The sequence below is a fragment of the Neophocaena asiaeorientalis genome, unplaced genomic scaffold (genome assembly GCF_003031525.2).
Source record: "Neophocaena asiaeorientalis asiaeorientalis breed wild unplaced genomic scaffold, Neophocaena_asiaeorientalis_V1.1 scaffold62, whole genome shotgun sequence".
In the NCBI taxonomy this organism is placed as follows: domain Eukaryota; kingdom Metazoa; phylum Chordata; class Mammalia; order Artiodactyla; family Phocoenidae; genus Neophocaena; species Neophocaena asiaeorientalis.
This window is the reverse complement of record NW_020175191.1, coordinates 3,298,720-3,320,764: the sequence shown is the minus strand read 5'-3', so window position 1 is coordinate 3,320,764 and position 22,045 is coordinate 3,298,720. Positions and strand designations below refer to the sequence as shown.

General features: G+C 46.7%; 1 protein-coding gene across 1 annotated transcript in view; it reads left to right on the top strand.

The window, feature by feature from the left end:
* The first annotated feature begins 96 nt into the window (after positions 1–96).
* The window catches only part of TSPAN2 (tetraspanin 2), a 24,651-nt gene continuing 2,702 nt past the window's right edge, over positions 97–22,045 (top strand). Inside the window, exons 1-6 of the mRNA XM_024764829.1 lie at positions 97–2,723; positions 11,073–11,170; positions 12,666–12,740; positions 14,030–14,128; positions 15,603–15,674; positions 17,950–18,033. Of these exons, the coding sequence (XP_024620597.1) occupies positions 2,384–2,723; positions 11,073–11,170; positions 12,666–12,740; positions 14,030–14,128; positions 15,603–15,674; positions 17,950–18,033 (768 nt within the window). The 5' untranslated portion in view covers positions 97–2,383. The remainder of the gene's footprint in view (positions 2,724–11,072; positions 11,171–12,665; positions 12,741–14,029; positions 14,129–15,602; positions 15,675–17,949; positions 18,034–22,045) is intronic.

The window sequence follows — 22,045 nt, the reverse complement described above, 5'->3', positions numbered from 1 at the left end:
GTACGAACCCGTGTCCCCTGCATCGGCGGGCGGACTCTCAACCACTGCACCACCAGGGAAGCGCGGTGTGAATTTTTTTCAAGCAATTTCAGGTGTGTGATAGAGCAACCAAAGTCCAGTGAACACAGAGTATTTCAAGAGTCTTGAAAGAACAATGAGTTGCAAAGGACCAAAGGGCTTCATTGTCCCTGTTGATGCCACTTTCCAAATCGGTGATGGCTGTCATCAGGCGCAGCCTCGGGCTTGACCTGGCCCACGCCCACAGTTTTCCTGATCCGGTGGCATGCTGGGAGGATTCCCTCCGCAGTGATGACATTCAGCCGCACCGCAGTTTCCTTGACCCAGGAGGAAAGCCTGGGTTTGGGGTTGGGGGGTGTGGACGAGCAGGCGCAGAGTTTTTCTCATTTTGCCCCTTGGCTTTAAATTGCAGCCTCTCTTTTAATTTTCCATTATGAATCAAACACATCGGTGCCAAAAATGGACAAATGTATTCCGTCTGGGAGGATGATCCCAGACAGCTATAAATTAGAGCTTGTGTACAGAGGTGCCAAAAATGTGGCCTCGTGATAGGGTGTCCCTGGGACCAGTCACCTCCTCCACAGTCTGCTCGGTGATTACAGGCCTTGGCCTGACGCCTCCATCAACAGATTTTTGCTTTGTACTTGGAAACTCTTTTCACCGAGTTGCTGCAGAGGCGGCATAGGCAGGGCTGCCTGTGAGGCTTTGCTGGGCACATCTGTCCCAGGGAGCCCCTAGCACTCCGAGGATGGGGCTTTCCCAAGGGCATCAGAAAACAGCAATGACCTCACAATGACCTCTTCCCTGCACCAGAAACAGCAATGACCTCAAAGCCGATTTCCTCCCAAACTAAAGCACAGCCCAAGAAAACTCTCCCCATTTTTTTCTGGACTGATCAGTTAAACTACCATATCACACTTTTAAACTTACAAGAGTAATACATGCTTCACGCACAAACCTTAGAAAGTACCGTGAAAAGAGAAAAGTCACCTGTAATTTTACCTGTCAAAGAAAAGTATTGTTAATGTTTTAACATGACTTCTCGGAATATTTCTCCACTCCTTGCTACCCTTTTAAAAAATGCAAAACCTTTGAAAGCTGGTTGAACCCAGTTCCTTTAGCTGTTCCTCACATTATCTAATTAGTGCTTTCCTCTAAGTACTGGAAACTTTTCGTTGTTCCACATTAGAGAGTCCAGCTGGTAGACCTCTGCCCCTCCAATTCCTCCTGCGGCAGTCATGCTGGTCTGCTTAAGAAGCCGGCCACGGAGGGAATGGGCCTTGGGAAGATGGAGGGTAAAGAAAGATAAAGTCCTCATATATATTCAGACAGATAGCCCCGGCTCTTTACAAATAGCCCACAGACAGAAGGATCTTGTATAAACAGGGCTCTGGTCTGACCCTGACTTTGACATCATTTTTCCTTATTAAACCTCTACTTCTCTGACTTGTGTGCTTGTCCCCCTTTTGCCAGCATCTGTGTCTACTCTTCCCTGCTGGGGCGGGGGCAGCCTCTAAACTGTTGGTCTGGGGAGGGGTTAGGGGAGCCCAACACTAACTGGATGGGTTGGCAGAACCACGGGACTCTTTCTACATCTCTGCTCACTTGTGGTGCCTTGAGTCCAGAAGGTGCCAGTGGCCATCTGTTGATTGACACAATGAAATTCGAGATGGGTGTTTGTGGAGAGAGAGGAGACCCTGGCTGGAGCCTGCTGGCGGGCCTTTGTGACAGTCCTGGGAAGGAAAGGCTTCCAGCTCAGGTGCAGAGCCTCACAAAAGCCCTCCGAGTGGCGGAGAGGAAGCGGGCCATGACTCTACCAGCCGCCAGCCTGCCCAGCCGCTGCCTGCACCGGCCACTCAGCCTCTCCCTGAGCCACACAGCACACAGACCAGGCTTTTTCAGAAAATTACTTTTTCCTTTCTTGCTTTCCATGGAAACCCAAAATAGCAACCAAAAAAAAAAAAAAAGAAACAAAACAACCCCGGCCAGTTTCCCTCACTGCCTGCAAAACCATCCCCAGGCAGTGGGGCACAGTGACAGTGGCAACCTGGGGGTTAGGACAGCGTCTAGATGCCTCTAAAATGGCTTTCTAACTGGACACTGGACACTCAGGAGGTGTGGGCAGGTTCTGAGGTTGGCGTGTTTTCTTCCCATTTAAAAAAGTGGGTTTCCCCCAGTCTCGGAGTTCATCTTGCTCTCGGTGACCTCTCACTGTGGTGTTGGTGAGGAAATCCCAAGTGCCCAGCAGGGGACAATAGGGCAGGAACCAAATACCTTCCCGGGGGACTGTTGTGGGAATACCCTTTCTGAGACACCTCCTGGGCTGTGCTGTGTATGCCCCGTAACCGCGGGGGAGCCTGGCAGAATGGGAGAAACTCTGGGCTTGCAATCAGGAAACCCCAGTTTTAATATCACATCAGGGACCTGGGGTGGGCTGGGGGCTTTGAGCACATCATTCCACTCCTATTATAAGAAACGTGAAGAGGAGATGGGCTGGTTTCTTAGGGGACCCCCTCCAACCCTCAGATTCTGGGGCCTCAGGCCTCCCAGGTCCTGCGCACACTTTCCCCTCCCTTGTAAATGCAGGCTGTTTACCTTTCAGCTGGCAGGGTCGGCAGTCATTGCTTTTGGACTGTGGTTTCGGTTTGGAGGCACCATGAAGGATTTCTCTTCGGAGGACAGTTCCCCAGAGTACTTCTACATAGGTGAGTGACTTCAGCTCTCCTCCACCTTAGCTGGGGCTGCCCCGGCTTCGAGGGGAGCCTGCACCTGGACTTCTGGGACGGGGGATGGAGGGAGAGAAAGGAGGCACACCTGAGCCCCAGATGCCCACCTGGCCCTGGGGTAGGGATGTGTGGTCCAAGTGGAGAGGAGAGGGCCCTACCACCCCTACCCTGCCCACCCCACACGTGGTTCATCCCTCTGCTTCTAAAACCAAGGAAGACCAGGTGGAACTGAACTGTTGTGTTTCTTTCAGCCACTTCAAGAAAAGAAGCCCAGCGTGTAACCACAATTCATTTCCAAAGAATTGGAAAAGCCCCTTTGCCCCCCGAGTGGAGTGGGCACACCACAAAGTCAGTTATTCACTCATCCATCTGGGGTGACGGGGGACCCTTGCCCAGTCAGGGTCTGGTTTTGTGTATTTGTGATCTTGTATTTTAAATTGTCTAGGAGAGACACATAATTCAAAATGAAGAGAGACATCTCAAGATGTGGAAGGGTCAATCTCATCCCTCCGTGACTAGGGACTGCAGAGGGGAGAGAGAAGGGGGAGTGGAGGCGGGTGGAGAGAGGAGGGAGGGGTGGAGGGAGGGCTGCCATGGAGAGAGGCCTCAGTGTGGGAGGGGTAGTTGCTGTCTCCCTCCAACTGTGGGAAAGGGGTGAGGAGCTGGAGGCTGACGTAGCCTCCAATTCTGAGACCATGTGATAAGTAGGGGATGAGAAACTAGTGTGTAACCAAGTGCTGACTTAGTGGTATTTGCAGTTGGTGCATCAGGGGTCATTCTAAACTGGTGAGGCAAGAAGGATTTGAGTTAGGTTTGAAAGACCAACCATAATCGATAGAGAAAAGGAAGAATAGGGACTGCAGAGGTTTGGGGCACACAGTGTGTCTATAGGATAGTGATTAGCAAGCCGAGGCTGGGCAGAGGACTCTTACCAGAACGTAAAGGATATGGGCATGGTAGGAATTAAGATTAGGAAAGTCGGGGAGGGACAGAGGACAAGTATAGAGGGCCTTGAACGTCAGGGCCAGTTAATTTAATAAACAATAGAAGGATAATTTAGGGTTTGGGGGAGGGAACGACCTACACTGCATTTTAAAGAGATTATTGTGGAATGAGAGAGGAGGACAGAAAAAGACGGTGCTAGATTATTGATATAGTCAGGCCTGAAGAAATAAGGGCATAACCCATGGTGGTTGCAGTAGGAATTGTGAAGAAAGGGACAGAAAGACAAGAAACTTTATTAAGCATTATTAAATATTATTATTAAACATCGTTAAACTCAGGGACAGAAGGAATCAAAACAAAAAAGATATCAATGATAGACAGAGTCAAGCCTAGAAGTCACAACTCATGGTTTTCAGATGGAAACCTGAGGTAAGAGACCCTGCTCGGTTAGAGAGAGGGGCGGGTATGTGGAAGGAAAGATGGAAGCCAGTCTGGGGGGCAGCCTCTGTCTGTGTTGCTCCAGAAACAAAGCACTGATAGCAATTTCACAGGTGTAGATTTGGGGCCAACATAAGAAAAGCTTTCTAATGACTTGATAAATCAAAGAAGCTGAGCAGACTTCTACAGTGATCCCTCTGATACCTTGGTATTTAACCCAAAATCAGAATGGAGCCTTTATCAATACAGGAGATTCCTGCATTAAATAGGAGAACAAACTAGTTCTATACAGACGTTCCTGATCCTATTTCCTAATGTAAACTAAAGCAACATGAACAGCCCAAGATGCAAGAAATGTCATATATTTATAGACATATCGGTCAGGACTCTTTTAATTGCAAATCACAGAAACTTGACTCAAACTGTCTAGAGCAAAACAGAAATTTCTTGACTCACATAACTGAAAAGTCAGGATTAGTTCTCCTCACAGGGACACAAGTGATGTGATTGGAATGCGGTCTGTAGCCACCTCTTAGCTCCGCTTTCCTGTGGCTCCAGTTTGGGGCAGGTTCCCCCTAGACGTGATAAAACGTCCACCCACAGCTCCAGGCGCCATCTCCCAGGTAACCTCAGCAACAGTACACTCTTCTTTCATTCCAACTGATCCAACCAAAGTCCTGGGTCGCACTGTCACTGGCAATCTTGGGTCCAGTGCCCGTTCCCACACCAGTCATCGCGGCCAGCTGCTTGGGACGGGCTTGTTGGCTGAAGCCTGGGCTTCACACCTGCCTTGGAACTGAGGCGAGTCAGCCCTCTCAGACCACAAGGACTGAGAGTGGAGGAGGTTCTTTGTCTAATAGAAAAGAAAAGGAAGTGAACTCTGGGTGGGGAAAACAACAGCCCTCACAGCAGGGCCTGAATCCTTCCTGCTTGTTCTTGGCAGCCTGGGGCGCGGCGTGGGTCTGCCCACCCTTGGTTCTCCCTCCCCTCTCTGAGTCACCCTTGAGTGGCTGGTGGTGAGAATGCTCACGGTCAGTGCTTGAAGTCCAGAGAAGTGGATTATCATAGAGTCTTAGCACTAGACGGAATAAGGAAACTGAGGACCAGGGGTTGAAGCAGAGGAGGAGGGGTGCTGACAGTCAGCCGTGGTTTTCCAGCCCTTCAGGGTGGGGCTCAGCCCGCACCCCAGGTCTGCCAACGCCCAGGCCTGTGCTTTTTCTGTTTCCCTGTGCTGTCTTTCTGGAGAGTGCCAACAAGAAAAAGTCCTTGTGAGGTCAGGAACCTTTTTTCCACTTTAAATACTTCTTATAATATAAATAGAGCAATATACATGTTTACAGAAATTGATGTTTCTTTCCTCAATAAATAATTTTCCAAATAGGAAAGACACCAGTTCCCTAGCAATAAAACGAGAAGAAAAGTACACCAGGATTCCATTTTACGGACTTGCATAGCAAACAGTGTGAGGTAACAGGACTTTAAAGAAGAAGCAGGCCCAGTTTTTGGAAAATCTCACTTCATGTCACAGGGTACTGTGCACTGCTCTGTGTATTTTCCTTTTCAGAATAGGTTCCAGAGCAATCAGCCCATTACACTCTTATCACCCCATTGTTAAAGAGCCCTGGAGAGTAGGCTTGGCCCATTGAAGCACTCTTAAAGAAATACCACCTCTCCCTGAGAGGGACCTCAGGCAGGCACGTGGTCTAGCTCCCTGCTTCTGGGCAGATGACTGCCGCCTCTAGGGGGATGCTTTCCTCTCTGGGACCCTTGGGTCTTTCTCCTTGGTGATGGAGAGAAGGTCCCTTCTTATAATAAAGATCTGGAGGTGACTTCACAGCCAGAGGCCAGCGTGGAGAGGATCCAGCTGTGAGGGGAGCTGGAAATGAGGCCAGGGAGCCAGGTAGTCAGACACTGCACCTGCTGCCTCTTCTCAAGGACCTCAGAGCTCAGGTCGAGACCTGGAGGCCGACCCAGGCTGTCATGTCCACTGGTTGCTATCATGGAGAAAGGAGAGCCTAGCAAGCGTGGAGCTGGCAGCAAGAAAGGCTGGGTGACTTGGTGTTTCCCAGACCCTTTCCACATTAGTCTCCTTCAGTGAACTCTTGGGAGAAGGCCCCAGTGTCTTCCAAGTTCCACCAATGTGCCCCTCTGCTTTCTTGTTACAACTTGTCCCTGGGGCTGCCCCTTAGTGGTATAGGCAGCACAGGGGTCTTCTTTCCAGGAGGCAGAGTGAGGAGCGATCCCCTCGGCCCTCAGAAAGCCGGAGCACATGAAGTCATGTCTGTGAGCAGAGGACCGAGGGCGTCATCGGGTTCCTCCATGAAGGGGAAGGGGCTGCCCACACAGACTGCAGCCACTCGCTCTCCGGGATCGCAGGCTTTCTGTGGCTGTCCCTCCCTGTGAATCCAGAGCCGCAGAGCCTGGCTTTGATGGCGGCTGGATGTTATGTGTAAGGAAAGCATTCCAGCGCTGAGTGCTGAGGGGCTGGCTTGACTTTTTAAAAACTCTGACTCACTCTGCTAATATTGTTTTACTTCTCAGTTTTTAGTTGTACCTGAGATTCCTAGTAATTGCAGAACAGACACGTGCCATAGCTTACATTGTTGAGACAATTTCTCCAAAGCATTTTTACAAGAACTTAATAGATAATTATTGCCATATTACACATAACAAAACTGAGGAATAAGAGGACTTACCTAAAGGCGCGGTCGGCAGGCCTGGATTTCTAGCTCCCACCAATGTGCTTTGAAGGGAAAACCCAGAAATCATCAATGATAGATCCCTCGGGCACTTTTCTCAAGGAAGAAGGAAAAGAACCCTCCTGCCATTTGTAAATTGCAAAATTCACAGATTTCTAGCTAAGAAAATCATGCTTCTTCTGAGTTCCTTCTGAAAGTGCAGCATGGGAGTGAGGGTGTGCACTTTGGAATAGAACCCCGGGTTCAGTTCCAGTTTCCCCCCTCACTAGTCATGCAATCTTCCATAAATTAGTTCTCCGTGTCTCAGATTCCTAATCTGTGAAATATGAATACCATTTCTACATACCTCATAGCGTTGATGTATGAGATGATTTAACCTATGAACGTGGCTTGAGCGCAGTACCTGTTGTGTCATGAGCCCTCAATAAATGTCAGCTGTCATTACAGCAGTGAGGGCAGGCTGAGGAAGGACTCAGCCTGCGGGAGGCACAATGATGTGGGAGAGTAAAAGAGGGGAAGATAAAAGGGTGGTTTAGATGCCATGTAGTCAGGGCGAGACACCAACTGGTAGCACTGAGGCTTCCAGGTGGCAGGTTCCTGACATAATGCCTGCCTAGGGCAAAGGACAGATGCTGCATAGAGCAGCTGAGGCACTGGGAATGGTGGTGGTTACTCAGTGTTGAATGACTCCATGACTAATGTATGTTCAGCTCCTAGGACAGCACTCAATAACTAACAGCTGCACAGTACCTAGTCCTTACCTTCCCCATAAACTAAGTCCCATCCAATATTCTAAATACATATATAATTATGTGTGTCCAGGGCAAGCTGGGAGAGAGGGAAAGTTGCACAGAGGCAGAGAAAAATATTTCCAGAGGAAAAATGGTCATTAGGCGGGTATGTAAAATCATCTACAGCCAAAAAGCCACCGAAATTGATGAGCGTGTCACTACCCAGTCCTTAAAGGGGAGCCATTTAAAAATGAGTTGATGCAGACAAGGCTTTTAGGATGCCACTGTCTCCTTTCTGTGTTAACTGAAATGATGCTTCTAGCTTCAAAAGAAGGATCGGAAACCAGAGACAAGTGATGAAATTGTCAGGAAATTGGTGGTAGCATGTCACCTGGAGATCACTGGCATTGCAAGGCCCAGCTACTACTGCTAAAAATGCAATATCAAAGTGTTTTCTCTTTTTCAACTCAAGGGAAATAGGACTCAGAAAGCATAGGGGATTGAGAAATAGGTCATACACTTGTCACAAAGCTGCCGCGGGAGCGAGAGGGCTCTACAGAAACCATCTTGGAAGTAAAATGTGACTGCCGATTAATGCATTCATTCAACAACTATGTTTTGAGGGCCAGATCAAAAAAAAAAAACGATAAGGTATGCTTGGAAGCTACAAGTGGCCTTGTGGTATGCAGAGTATTACAACCAGACTTGGAACTGAAATCAGCAGCCCAAGAAATTTGCCACGTGTAGAATTTCCTCAGATTTTCCCATCAGCTCCAACCAGCAGTGCTCATTTGGCATTGAACTGAGTCCTGTGGCCACACATGCACATGGAGGTTTGCTGGGGAGAGGCCTCAGGAATCAGAGCCCCTGGAGCAGTTTCAGGGTGTTTGCTGTGAGCTCTGGAATTCTGATAGCCTAAGAATGAAATACTGTACAAATAAGTGAATTTTCTTGGGGAGCTCTTATTTCAGAAGGACAAGGGGCTGAGTTAGCTTGTTCTCAGTTGGGAGCAGGTCTGTCCTCCTCAGAGCCTGGTGCCTCTGTCCTCTGTACCCCAGCCTCCGCAGGAGCACCCCTCTCTCCTAGATTCCACACTCTCAGAAGGCTTTCCCCACGGTGTGCAGCCATGCCCTCATCTACCTGACTTGGGAGAGCCCAGCCCTCTGGTGGCTTCTTGGATGCTTGTTGGGATGTATCCCCGGCATGTATCTCTAAGCAAAGATGGGCAACAGTAGACAGCCAGTCCAGAACTTCAGATTTAGCGTGATCTCTCTTTATCCTCTTATCCAACAAACACTAACCGAGAATTCTGTCTTGTTCCTAGCATATTCTATGTAGGGTGAATAAGGTTTGTTTAAGGACCTAACATCTATAGAGAGAGACATAGATGAGAACCCACAGAGGTACAACATGGAAAAGAGTAGGCTGGGTCACATCATAGTGAATTCCTATGTGGCTGGAGTGTAGGACGGATAATGTTCCCAGTGGCTCCAGTCTCTAATGACTCCACGCAGAATCTGTAGACTGTATCATGTAGCAGTGAAGAGGCAATGAACATTGCAAGTAAGAAATCAGTACAGTAAGGTGGCCCACCCAGGAGACATTCTGTGAGGGAACTGCTCCATTCGGGTGGGAATCGGGGCTCAAGGCTTTGCGTATCCAGCCTGGAGCCCTCTTGCCGCTGTTACCCCCATTAGTAAAATAGAAATGTGTATAATACTTGCCTTACTTAGTGGTGCTGTTTTGAGGAGCCAAAGAGATGATGGAAATAAAAGAGCTTTGAAAAATTTTAAAACAATAAGGTATTTCGGCAGTGGGACCAACAATAGTATTATTTTTAATACAGTATCATTTCTCTCATTACCACATCCATTCCCCATGAAATTATTTTTTTTAGAGAAAAGGAAAAGGGAGGAAGTGGCTGAGCCCGCCTATTGGGAAATAAATAAATACCCGTCTCAGGACCTCAGAAGAGCAGGGCTTCCCGGACCCTGAAAAGGGCCCTGAGAACAGCCTGGGTGGTGCAGGGAGCAGAGCAGCCCAGCCTGCCGCCTAGTCTGTCGGGGAACAGAGGGGGCTGCCCACAAACCACTGTCAGCACCCAGAGGGGCCCCTGGAGACACCCTGCAGGCCAACCTCAGGGTTCCCCCACAGAGGTGGGGCGCCAGCTGCCCGCCCTCTCGCGGATGGGAGTGGTTCCCATGAACAAAATGCAGAAAATAAAGTTGAGGTGATTGGCATTATTCTAAGCAAGTCGAGTGCCAGGCCCCATATTGTGTTCTAACTTATCTCAGGATCAGGAAAGGAAGTAAAAAACTGGCTCGCTTTTATTTCTCTCAGAACAAGACATTTCTGCCCTTCTCTTTCTCCGTGGAACAGCTGTTCCTGTGGCTTGACTTCAGAACTAAGTGAAACGACCACCCGAGTTAAGGCCGCTGTTATTGTCGGAGAGGCAGGATGGGATAATGGTGATGAGCTAGCTTTAGAGGCAGATGGGTGTTTTTATCCCAGCTCTATGATCTTGGGCAAGTCACTTAACCTTTGGGGGCCCAGTTCCTCTGTCTAAAAAAATGGAGATAATAATGGTACCTGCTTCATGAAGATTAAATTAATAAATCTGTGCTAGGTCCTTAGAGTAGTGCCTGGAGAAAATAAGCCCTTAAAATAAATGTAGCTAATATTATATTAATAATAACATTATTTGGTGCATATTACCTTATCACCTCCCCTCACTGGATATTTTCTTGTAACACTTACCACCTTGCGTGCATCCAGTGTATATGGTACTGCCATCTAGAGTTTATCATTCACACAAAACCATATTGTCTCATCGCTGTGCCCTCCGCCCCTCTCCTTGACTAAAAGCTCCCCTCTTCCGTTCCACCCACTCCCTGCTTCTCCGTCTGAGCCTGGGCAGATCAACGGCCTCCCTCCCGTCCCAGACACTTTGTCCTCAGGGCCTCTCATGAGATGGGGACAGCCACTAATTCCAGAGTGCCACGAGGGCCGTGGGCTCCTAGGACGGCAGGGGTTCACGTCCCAGCTCTGGCACTGGCTCCTCACCGCCCCTGGACCCACTGCCGCCAATCTCTGTGCATGGTATTAACGCCCACTTTACAGGGGTGGCGGAGATCTGGCAGGTGAAGTGCGTGGCACGTAGGAGGCACTTGCAGATGACTAAGCGTAAGCTGTGGGACAAAGGCGACTTCCCATCCTCGCTGGTTGTGTGAGCCTGGGCAGCTCCCTTCACCTCTGTAAGCATGGGCTTTCTTTGTTCCCTGGGGATTACAGCAGCCCCTACCTCTCAGGATCCTTGTGCAGGATATATGAAGTCAGGTGTATGAAGCTCTCAGCAAGAAGCCTTCCACAAGGGTTACCTTTATCATATTAACAACTGAAGGCCCTGCGGGGCCAGATGCCTGGGGCAGTGGTGGCAGAGGCTGGGCTGGCAGCATTGGTGCCGGGGAGGGAGCCGATCTTGCGTAGTCAGCATCTTCTCTGGCCTCTTCCCCCAGGGCTCTATGTGCTGGTTGGAGCGGGGGCCCTGATGATGGCCGTGGGCTTCCTCGGGTGCTGTGGAGCCACGCGGGAGTCCCAGTGTGTTCTCGGATCTGTAAGTGGGGCGAGGTGGGGAGGGACTTGGCCTGAAGGGAGCTGGATGTTCTCTTTGTCCCTACCTCTGTGGAAAATGTGAAAAAATAGGTCATTAGTGTGAAGATGTTTTGGGAGAAAAAGTGCCTAATAAAATTTCACAATGAGTGAGGCAGCTACAAGATTCCCAGAGTCAGGGAAGTACTGTTATCTATAAGAAAAGTACTGCTGTTTGAGATCAGTAATTTAAACAAACATACCTCTTGTGGTTTATTTTAAGGCTATTTAGTTTAGTAGCCTCTGGTTTTTAAAAAAAAATGAAATAATTTCCGTTAACTGCTATACATCCAGTGCCAGTGTGACCTAAGAAAGAAGAGGAGCAGGAAGAAAGTTTTTGTGTTTCTCCATGAGAAGAAATGGCAGTTTTATTAGGCGGCCTCTCCTTACTCATTGCAACCTTTGGTGTTTGAACTGTGGCTGCTTCTCCTGATCTCTCTTTTTTTTAAAATAAATTTATTCATTGATTGATTGATTTTGGGGGTGTGTCGGGTCTTCGTTTCTGCGCACGGGCTTTCTCTAGTTGCGGCGAGCGGGGACCACTCTTCATCACGGCGCGCGGACCTCTCACTATCGCGGCCTCTTTTGTTGCGGAGCAAGGCTCCAGGTGCGCAGGCTCAGTAGTTGTGGTGCATGGGCCCAGTTGCTCAGCGGCATGTGGGATCTTCCCAGACCAGGGCTCGAACCCGTGTCCCCTGCATTGGCAGGCAGATTCTCAACTGCTGCACCACCAGGGAAGCCCTTCTCCTGATCTCTTGCCATGTAAGATTTCTAACTCATTCCCTCAGTTCTCTATTCTTTCTCTTCCCCCTGTTGCTGAGCATCTCAGGTCTTGTTTATCACTGAACTTAGTTTAATCAGAGCAGACCCTGAGATTGGAACAGAAATCTGTCCAGAAGGACACCCTTCACCTCCACTTCCACCTCCTCAGGGAAGCCATCCAGACAACACAGTCTCAAGTCACCCCCTCCCCAAACCCAGTCCCACCAGCCACTCTCTATCTTCTGGTCTTATTTTATATCTTTATAGAATCTCTTTTGTTCATCAAGTAGTCACTGAACATATGGGTGCTGGGCGCTGTTCTAGGTTGTGGGATTTCTATATCACTCTCTGAAATTAACTTACTCTTTTATTGCTTACTCATTTATCATATCCTCTCTCTACTATAAGGTCCCTGAGAGCAGAGGCACTGAGAGCTTATCTTATTCACCACTGTATACCCAGTATCAAGGACAGTACCTGGCACAGAGCAAATGCTCAATAAACAATTGCTGAATGAATTAATGAGTGAATGAATGTGTGAACAAACTATGAATAACTAAGGGGCCAAGTGCTTCCTGCTAGATCTCTTCAAACTAATAACCTTGCCTAGTGTTTTTCAAAAGGAACTAGAGTCAAAGAGGTTAAGTAAACTGAAAAGGTACTGAATTAATGAAGTTAGTATTTTCTCTCCTCTACAGTTTTTTACCTGCCTATTGGTGATATTTGCTGCTGAAATAACCACTGGAGTATTTGCTTTTATAGGCAAGGATGTAGTAAGTAAATATTACTAATTGTTTTTTAACGATGGTTAAAGTGTTCTCTTTACGGCAAAGGTCATGAGAATATTGGTACCCACAGTGATAGTCCAAAGCCAAATAACCCCCACAATAATCGTTTATGCAGAACTTTTTAACCTAGGAGTGTGGTGTGGACTTTAGCATATGTGTGTATGTGTGTGCGTGCATATAGGTGCACCCATATTTCTGGGGAGATAGTTCCTAGCTTTCATTAGATATATAGAGAGGCCTATGTTTTTTGTAACAAAAGGATTTCTAATTTAAGATGAGCCTGTTTGGAATGTGGGAGGAGATAGATTGCAGGTATGAGAAAGAAGGATGGGGAAGAACACGCATTCTCATCCCTTGTTAGCCTGTCCTTTGTCCTTAGGGTTTGGCCTGGGCAGAGGCCAGGTCGTCCTCAAAGACTATAGGCAGCCTCCTGCGTGCCAGTGAAGCCAGTTTGTTAAGATTTTTGCTCAAACTATAGGTGGGCAGAATAGGTTATCAGGAGAATCCACAGAGGAAGGGGTCTTTTTAGGTGTAAACATGCAGTGGGGAAGAGAGGAGTGAAATGGAAAAGGAGGAAGAATGGAATCTTAAGTTTACTGTATTTTACATAAATTCATGTGCCATCAATATTGTGTTTATGAACTTATTTTAGATTTTAAAAACGGTAAACATGTAGAATAAGTAAATGTCAGCTCCTCTGGAATTTTTCTAAAGTAGCTGGTTATATTTGTAGGTTAGAGGAATTGGATCTTATGACTTCTTGAGAGCCTATGGATTTGGGGATCACATGCAATTATACTAGAAAAAGCATTCTCTACATTTTCTATGATATTTGAATGCTGAAACAGTTTTCCTTGGTCGTGAACACCTTTTAAACCATGTCATGAAAAGACTTGAGTACTTGTAACTAATGGAGTCCCAAGAATGCATAGGTTTCTACCCTGGCTGTGTACCAGAATCACCTGGCTGGGGCCCAGGAATCTGGGGTTCAGCTGTTGCTGAGGTCCATTCCAGGTTGAGAACCTCCACTCTAAGAAATCTTTCTAGTCTATGAAAATTATTCTTGGTTAATCTATCCTTCCATCTTCAGAAGCATATTAGAAACTGCAGAATCTATAATCTGTTCCATATAGGCAGAATTACCCTTAAATCCAGATAAACATATGGAAATGCCATATTTTTGAAGGGTAGGGAAGAGGGGCTTTATTCTTGATGAAAGGGGAACGTTTGAAACTTCTCACTCACGTCCTCTTGTTTTCCTGGTAATTTTTCAGGCTATACGACATGTTCAGACCATGTATGAAGAAGCTTATAACGATTACCTTAGAGACAGGGAAAAGGGAAATGGGACTCTCATCACCTTCCACTCAACAGTAAGTGACTCTACTTCTTCCTTAAAATGGAATCTTCTAAAGATTATACATGAGCCAGGTTCTCTCTAATCACCTAGATTAAAAATAAATTGAGTGAAGCCAGGCAACTGCACTATATGTCTGCCTTCGTGGGAGCCATGGTTTGCATTATGTGTAGAACCTAGAAGAGAAAGAGGCCTAACACAGAGTCGACAGAAGGAAGTCAGGACATGCACCCAAAGAGACAGAAGAGCACACACAAATAAGAACATCAAGACAGCTGCCCAAGTAAATATCAGGTTCTCTCAAGAGTGGCCTTGTGGGGCTTCCCTGGTGGCGCAGTGGTTGAGAGTCTGCCTGCCGATGCAGGGGACACGGGTTCGTGCCCCGGTCCGGGAAGATCCCACATGCCGCAGAGCGGCTGGGCCCGTGAGCCGTGGCCGCTGAGCCTGCGTGTCCGGAGCCTGTGCTCCGCAACGGGAGAGGCCACAACAGTGAGAGGCCCGCGTACTGCAAGAAACAAAAACAAAAACAAAAAAAAGCAAAAACAAGAGTGGCCTTGTGATGTAACAGAAACAGCTGTGACCTTCAAGACAGAAAAGCTTATCTCTAGCTGCAGCTGTGCCATGGAACAGCTTTGTGACCTGGAGCAAGTTCCTTGCCTTCCTGATCCTCACTCAGAACCCTCAGTTGTAAAATGAAGGGGCACATGAGACAGGCACGCTGCTTTTCTCCCGGGACATCCTGTGAGAACACGCTGTCAGTACAGTGTTCTAAGCTGCGGGCAGTTCATCAAGGAAGGCTCCCCGGGGGAGATGGGCCAGGCCAGTGTCGTCCTGATTTTTCAACCCCTGTCATATGGAGAAGTAGCTATGAACTCCTGGCCAGGTGTTTTAAGGTAGCCCAGTTCTTGTCTGTCACAGGTCTGTCCTGGAAGGTGCCAACCATTTATCCTGTTCAGCTGCAGCTGCCCCAGGGACATCAGACAGCACACAGGTTCCTTTGTCTTTGAAGGGCAGCCGTAAGGCAGGACACCTGTTGGCTGGCCAGTATTCAAGCCCCAGTCTTTTAGCCCCTGGGGTTTACTGTGGCCACTTCTCCTGTCCGTCCTAGGCTCTCCTCAGTTAATGAGCCTTTCCTGAAGCTCATAAAACTTTAGCTATTCAGCAAGGCTGAAAGGAAGAATCTAAAGACCTAACTCCTGTCTAAAGAACAGCAGTTTACACAGGCACTGTCAGCTAGCTTCTTGCCTTGTTTGCATTGCCTTCAGTCACCTCCTGTCATAAAACTTGGACAGATTTGGTGAAGTCGTTTCTTGCTTTGCTAGCACGACTATGTGACTCTTCATACTGTCTCCAGAACGGCCACTAGGTTGTAGTGTCAGGCCTCAGAGCTGTTTTACGGCCTCAGCACACCCAGTCCTTAGCAGTGATACCCGGATTTGTAGCTTCAGCTTCTCCCTCCTTGTGCTAAAAGCTCTTTTCGGACTCTCTAGTTTCAGTGCTGTGGAAAAGAAAGCTCTGAACAGGTCCAACCGACCTGCCCAAAGGAGCTCCTAGGACACAAGGTAAGCTTCTCTACCAGGTTCCTGTCCTGCCTGTGGTGTTAAGATGGTTCTTGCCCTTGGGATGGAGGGGTGATTCTGGGAGGCCCTCTGCCAGTGGCTTCTAGCCTCAGCTTTATTCTATGCAGAATAAGTGAAGCAATGATGAGTCCCAGGCTCCTGGTACCCTGGGGAATAATGGTGTGCTGACTTGCCAGTAATGATGCAAATGCAGTGGCATTAATTAAGCTCACCAGGGCCAGAGGTATGCACCCTAAGGACGTTGCCCCGTACCCTTCCAGGGGTGTCATTGCACTGATAAATGCTTCCTTTATGAAGTGCTACGTGGCAGGCACGATGCCAGGTTCTGGAAACTCTAAGGTGAAAAACACATGGTCCCTGCCTCAGTGGCCTCACAGACTAGTCAAGGGAGCTGATGCTCGGCAGAGCACAATACCTGTACAGAATACAGTGGAGTCAGGAAAGCTTGCAGAGGATGGATCCTTGAGCCAAGTTTTGACAAAGGAAGGTCATGCCAGGCCCAGAAAGCAGCAAGAACAGAAGCATGCAATTCCAGGACTGGAGGAGAATAGGGAGTCTAGAGGGAATGGTGAGGGACATTTTTGAAAAGGCAGGCAATGGCATGGTTTTATACCTGGAAGTTTGGAGAAGCCATTGCTTTTAGCAGAGAACTAACATAATCCGTTTTGCATTGTTGAAAGAGCACTCAGGCTGCTGGGTATGACTGGTAGAACAGAAGGCTGGAGACCAATGGAGGGAGGCCGCTTAGGTGGCACTTATGTTTTTCCTGGTGAGAGAGGATGAGGAACTAGAGCAAGTCACATACCATGGGGAGGGAGAGGAGGCGACAGATACAGAGACGTCCAGGGGTAGAGTCAACAGGCACAGGTGACTGACTGGGTGTGAGTGGGGAGTGAAAGGGAGGAAGCTAAGACTTCAGATGCCTGCTTGGCTACAGAGAAGGAGAGGCTGAGCGTGTAGGAAGGAAAGGAGATAAGTGACAGCACAGGCTTCCTGAGGAGATGAGAGAATAAGATCCAGAGCCAGTAAAGGGGTTGACTTTCAGCAGAGCAGGGCACTTCTTTGGCTTTAATGAGAAGGAAGAAAGAAGCAGTGTGCCTTTCTCATCTGCATGCTCACTGCCTACAGCAGTACCTGCCACGGGATGAATGGAGTGTGTAAGTTTATAGGTGCAGGTGAGGAAGGTTGGAAGAATTTCTACAGCTTGACTCTAATAAGTAAGGGAGCCACTATCTAGAGCAGTGGTTCTCAACTTTTACCAGAATGTATTGTAATTATTTTTGTGAGTCTGTGTCCTTCTCTAAACTATGAGCTCCCTGAGGGCAAAAGTAACCATGTCTTATTTTCTCCATATCCACCATGACATTCTGGTGACTAATGCAAGGCAGATGCTCAAGAAATATTTGTTGAATGAATGAATGATGAATGAATGAAGTAAGACAGGAAATGTGAGGATAGCGTTAAGAGTTTCATAGAGCTTAGGTGGGTATCAGAGAGAGCTGACCATTGACAAGTAAAAGGACCTGGGCAGCCTAAGGACAAAATTGGGTTGAGAGAATACCTCTGTATTTAAGAGGACCAAATAGAAGTTGGAGAAACTAATTGCAATTACAAGTGATCTGTTCTGCCCCCTGTCCAATATTCCTCCATCCGTGAAGGTTCTTTGGACCTACACTGCACAGGTCTCTATGGGACACAGATGAAAGAATAGGGCCACCCAGCCCGGCCGCCATAGAAGAGAACAGTCCTCCAGCCCCCAACACTTGGCTTTCCTTTGTTAAATTTGAACCTATACAGACTTTATAGCTTCTTACTAGGTGATGCCTACCTTGCATAGTAAATTGGACTAAGTATGTAGAAAGTCTTTTAAACTATAAATGACAATCCAAAAGCAAGGGGCTATTATTTTGGGGATATTTTACTTTTTTTTATTTGCTGAAAGTAAGAAGAGGCCCCAAATTTTTAATGCCTCAGGTCCCAGAATAGCTTCATCCAGCCAGGTTTCAGGGCTTTGAAGGAGCCATTGGCCTAAATAGGAAAATTCCACCAAAAGGAGAGTATTGTCATTTTTCCCCCAACAACACTTTTGCTTTAAAGTTATCAGAGTGATATCTGGGAAGAATGGTTTAAATATGAACAGAAGGTGACATGGGTTAACTCTCACAGGATGCTCTGTAGAGAAGGAAAGGATTGGATCAGGGTGATGATTCACACATACCATCAGCTGTTATTCCTGACTTTTTCTTTTCCAAAACAGAATTGCATTGATGAAATTGAGAGCATAATCAGTGTTAAGCTCCAGCTCATCGGAATTGTCGGTATTGGAATCGCAGCCCTCACGGTAAGAAAGTTCCAGAACATACCTTCTTTGACCCCTAAGAAGCCTTGAACCTTCGTATCTTATTTCTCTTCAAGTGTGATATGGCAGTATCTTAGGAGAGATTTTTTCATAAAAGACAAAGATGTTTTTGACAGAATATCTAAGAACAAAGCTAATTAGATACATCAATACTTAGTTCTCTCAAACATGGTACAAATTCAGTTTTAAGCTAATTATGACTTTGAGTTTATCATTGCAATAACTTCCCATTTTAAGGTCACCAGGCTTAAACTAGATGAGTGATTTTTAATTCTGGGTCTCTTCCTTTGTTAGATATTTAAGACAACATAGATTAAACTCTCTCACCTATGATTTGCAGAGGTAGCACAGTGTAGTGATTAACAGTGCAAACTCTGGCATCACACTTTCTGGATTCAACTACTAGCTCCACTACTTACAAACCCTGGGGTCACTGGAAAGTTTCTTAATTTCTCTATGTCTCAATTCCCTTATCTGCAAAATGGGGATTTTAATATATCAACCTCAGAAAATTGTTGTGACAATTAAGTGGAATAATACATATAAAGTATTATTAGGAATTAATTTATATAAAGGGTCTGGAACATAGCACTCAATAAATGCTAGCTCTACATAGAATCTGAGTGTTCCCAAACCCTGAATCCAGGAGAACTATATATGGAAGTGTGAAGCATAGTGCATCCTTGCACCTGTGGGTAGCTCAGTACTTCTAAAGTACAAAAGAAGAGTGTGCAAGAGTTCATAGGGGCAGAGGGCTATGGTAAGTGTAGCAAGAGATGACACTGGAGAGGGTTATGAGGGTCCACATAATTGTGTTATTTGTGTGACTTTTTGATAGGTTGGGCTTTATCCTTAAGGTAGAGGGGAGCCACCCAGGTTTGGAAGGACCTGTAGTGCAGTGTGGAGGTAAAGTTGGAGGGAAGTAAGATTGGAGTCAGGTAAGCCCATAAAGAGGTGATTCCCATTGTCCAGGGGCTGAGTGATAATAGCTAATGCTAAGATAGTACTTACCCTCTTGCCCTCCTATGTAGATTAATTCATGGCCTAAGCTGAGGCAGGGGCAATGGAATTGTGAGGAAATCAATGAATTGGCAGTTCTCAGGGGACACACAATCCTCTTCCCTCCTTTCTGTATTTAGAGCACAGAGGGCTGGGGCAGTGGTTGAAAATACTATGCTGAGGACCTCCCAATCCAGGGACTTCTCTCAGGGTCTCCCCACCCACCCTGGGGCTAGCCTGATGGCCAGTCTGCGGCTTCCCAAGGACAATCCTGAGGCAGAAGATTTGAAAATGTTCTGCATTAACGGAGGTATCAAATAGATGCTCCCAACAATTCTACAGTCTCAAGGAATGAACATTCTAGAAGTTGTCACCCCTGACTCATGACAGTGGCAGGATGAGTTTCTTTCTGAGGGGATCCCTTTAGGTACAACGAGGTCTAAGCAGGGGTTGCATCCAACCTTACAACCACGGAAAAGGGGAAGGACCTGTGTTGGCCATCTTGCCTCAGAAGAAACGCCCAGAGTTTCTTCTTTAATTCCTTTCTTCATAAGGTAAGAGTTTCACAATGTAATCAGTTAACAAAATGTCCATTAGGTGTCTCCCCTGCCACACACTGGTACTGAGTTCTGTCAGCCAGAAGCTTGGAGCCCTGATCCCAGCTATTCCCTTAAGTCTGCCCCTTCCTCTCCAATAACTGATAACACATGCCTTTTTAAATTCAGCATTTACAGGTCCTAGTCTAATGTAGGATGGGATTGAGGAGAGAATCAGAGAGCTATGGTACTGATTTCTTTGAACAAACATTGAAGAGTAGTCTATGAACAACGCACCTACAGATAGCATATCATAGGCTCTGCAAAATTAATAGGAGAAGTGATTGAGGACAAGAAGGATTTTTGGGCGTCCTTCTCTTCAAACCATTTAAGTAGCTATTAATTTTGCTAAATATTTGTCTTTTCAAAGAAGCATCCAAGTGGTAGAAGATGTCAGTAGTACCATAGTACAAACACCTCAATTTATGCTTTGGTAAAACTATTGAGTTAAATAATAAAGCATCATGTACACTTAAAAATGAACTGGGAATGAAGAGATGCTCCGCTTTTTAATATGTGGTCACTGTTGCAAAAATTCAAAGCTTTGCCAGCAATAGAAAACTATTTAGACTGCAAGTGTATTTAAACAACAAGTGGTTACAAACACATTTTCCAAAATAAAAATATAAATGAGAGAGATTGGTTCAAGATGGTGGAGGAGAAGGATGTGCACTCACTCCCTCTTGCAAGAAAACTGGAATCACAACTAACTGCTGAACAGTCATCAACAGGGAGACACTGGAACTCACCAAAAAAGATACCCCACATCCAAAGACAAAGGAGAAGCCACAGTGAGACAGTAGGAGGGGTGCAATCACAGTAAAATCAAATCCCATAACTGCTGGGTGGGTGACTCACAAACTGGAGAACACTTATATCACAGAAGTCCACCCACTGGAGTGAAGGTTCTGAGCCCCACATCAGGCTTCCCAACCTGGCGGTCCGGCAACGGGAGAAGGATTTCCTAGAGAATCAGACTTTGAAGGACAGTGAGATTTGACTGCAGGACTCTGACAGGACTGGGGAAACAGAGACTCCACTCTTGGAGGGCACACATAAGTACTGTGCGCATCAGGACCCAGGGGAAGGAGCAGTGACCCCAGGGGAGACTGAACCAGACCTACCTGCTAGTGTTGGAGGGTCTCCTGCAGAGGCAGGGGGTGGCTGTGGCTCACTGTGAGGACAAGGACACTGGCAGCAGAAGTTCTGGGAAGTACTCCTTGGCATGGGGCCTCCCAGAATCTGCCATTAGCCCCACCAAAGAGCCAGGTAGGCTCCAGTATTGGGTCACCTCAGGCCAAACAACCAACAGGGAGGGAACCCAGCCCCACCCATCAGCAGACAAGCAGATTAAAGTTTTCCTGAGCTCTGCCCACCAGAGCAACACCCAGCTCTACCCACCACCAGTCCCTCCCATCAGGAAGCTTGCACAATCCTCTTAGACAGCCTCATCCACCAGAGGGCACACAGCAGAAGCAAGAAGAACTACAATCCTGCAGCCTGTGGAACAAAAACCACATTCACAAAAAGATACACAAGATGAAAAGGCAGAGGGCTATGTACCAGATGAAGGAACAAGATAAAACCCCAGAAAAACAACTAAATGAAGTGGAGATAGGCAATCTTCCAGAAAAAGAATTCAGAATAATGATAGTGAAGATGATGCAGGACCTCAGAAAAAGAATGGAGGCAAAGATTGAGAAGATGCAAGAAATGTTTAACAAAGACCTAGAAGAATTAAAGAACAAACACCTAGAAAGATTAAAGAACAAATAAACACATGAACAATACAATAACTGAAATGAAGACTGCACTTGAAGGAATCAAGAGCAGAATAACTGAGGCAGAAGAACGGATAAGGGACCTGGAAGATGGAATGGTGGAACTCACTGCTGCAGAACAGAATAAAGAAAAAAGAATGAAAAGAAATGAAGACAGTCTAAGAGACCTCTGTCCATATATATGCTGTCTACAAGAGACCCACTTCAGACCTAGGGATACATACAGACTGAAAGTGAGAAGATGGAAAAAGATATTCCATGCAAATGGAAACCAAAAGAATGCTGGAGTAACAATACTCATATCAGATAAAATAGACTTTAAAATAAAGAATGTTACAAGAGACAAAGAAGGACACATAATGATCAAGGGATCAATCTGAGAAGAAGATATAGCAATTATAAATATGCACCCAACATAGGAGCACCTCAATACATAAGGCAACTGCTGACAGCTATAAAGGAGGAAATCAACAGTAACATGATAATAGTGGGGGACTTTAACACCTCACTTACACCAGGGGAGAGATCATCCAGACAGAAAATTAATAAGGAAACAGAAGCTTTAAATGACACAATAGACCAGATAGATTTAATTGAAATTTATAGGACATTCCATCC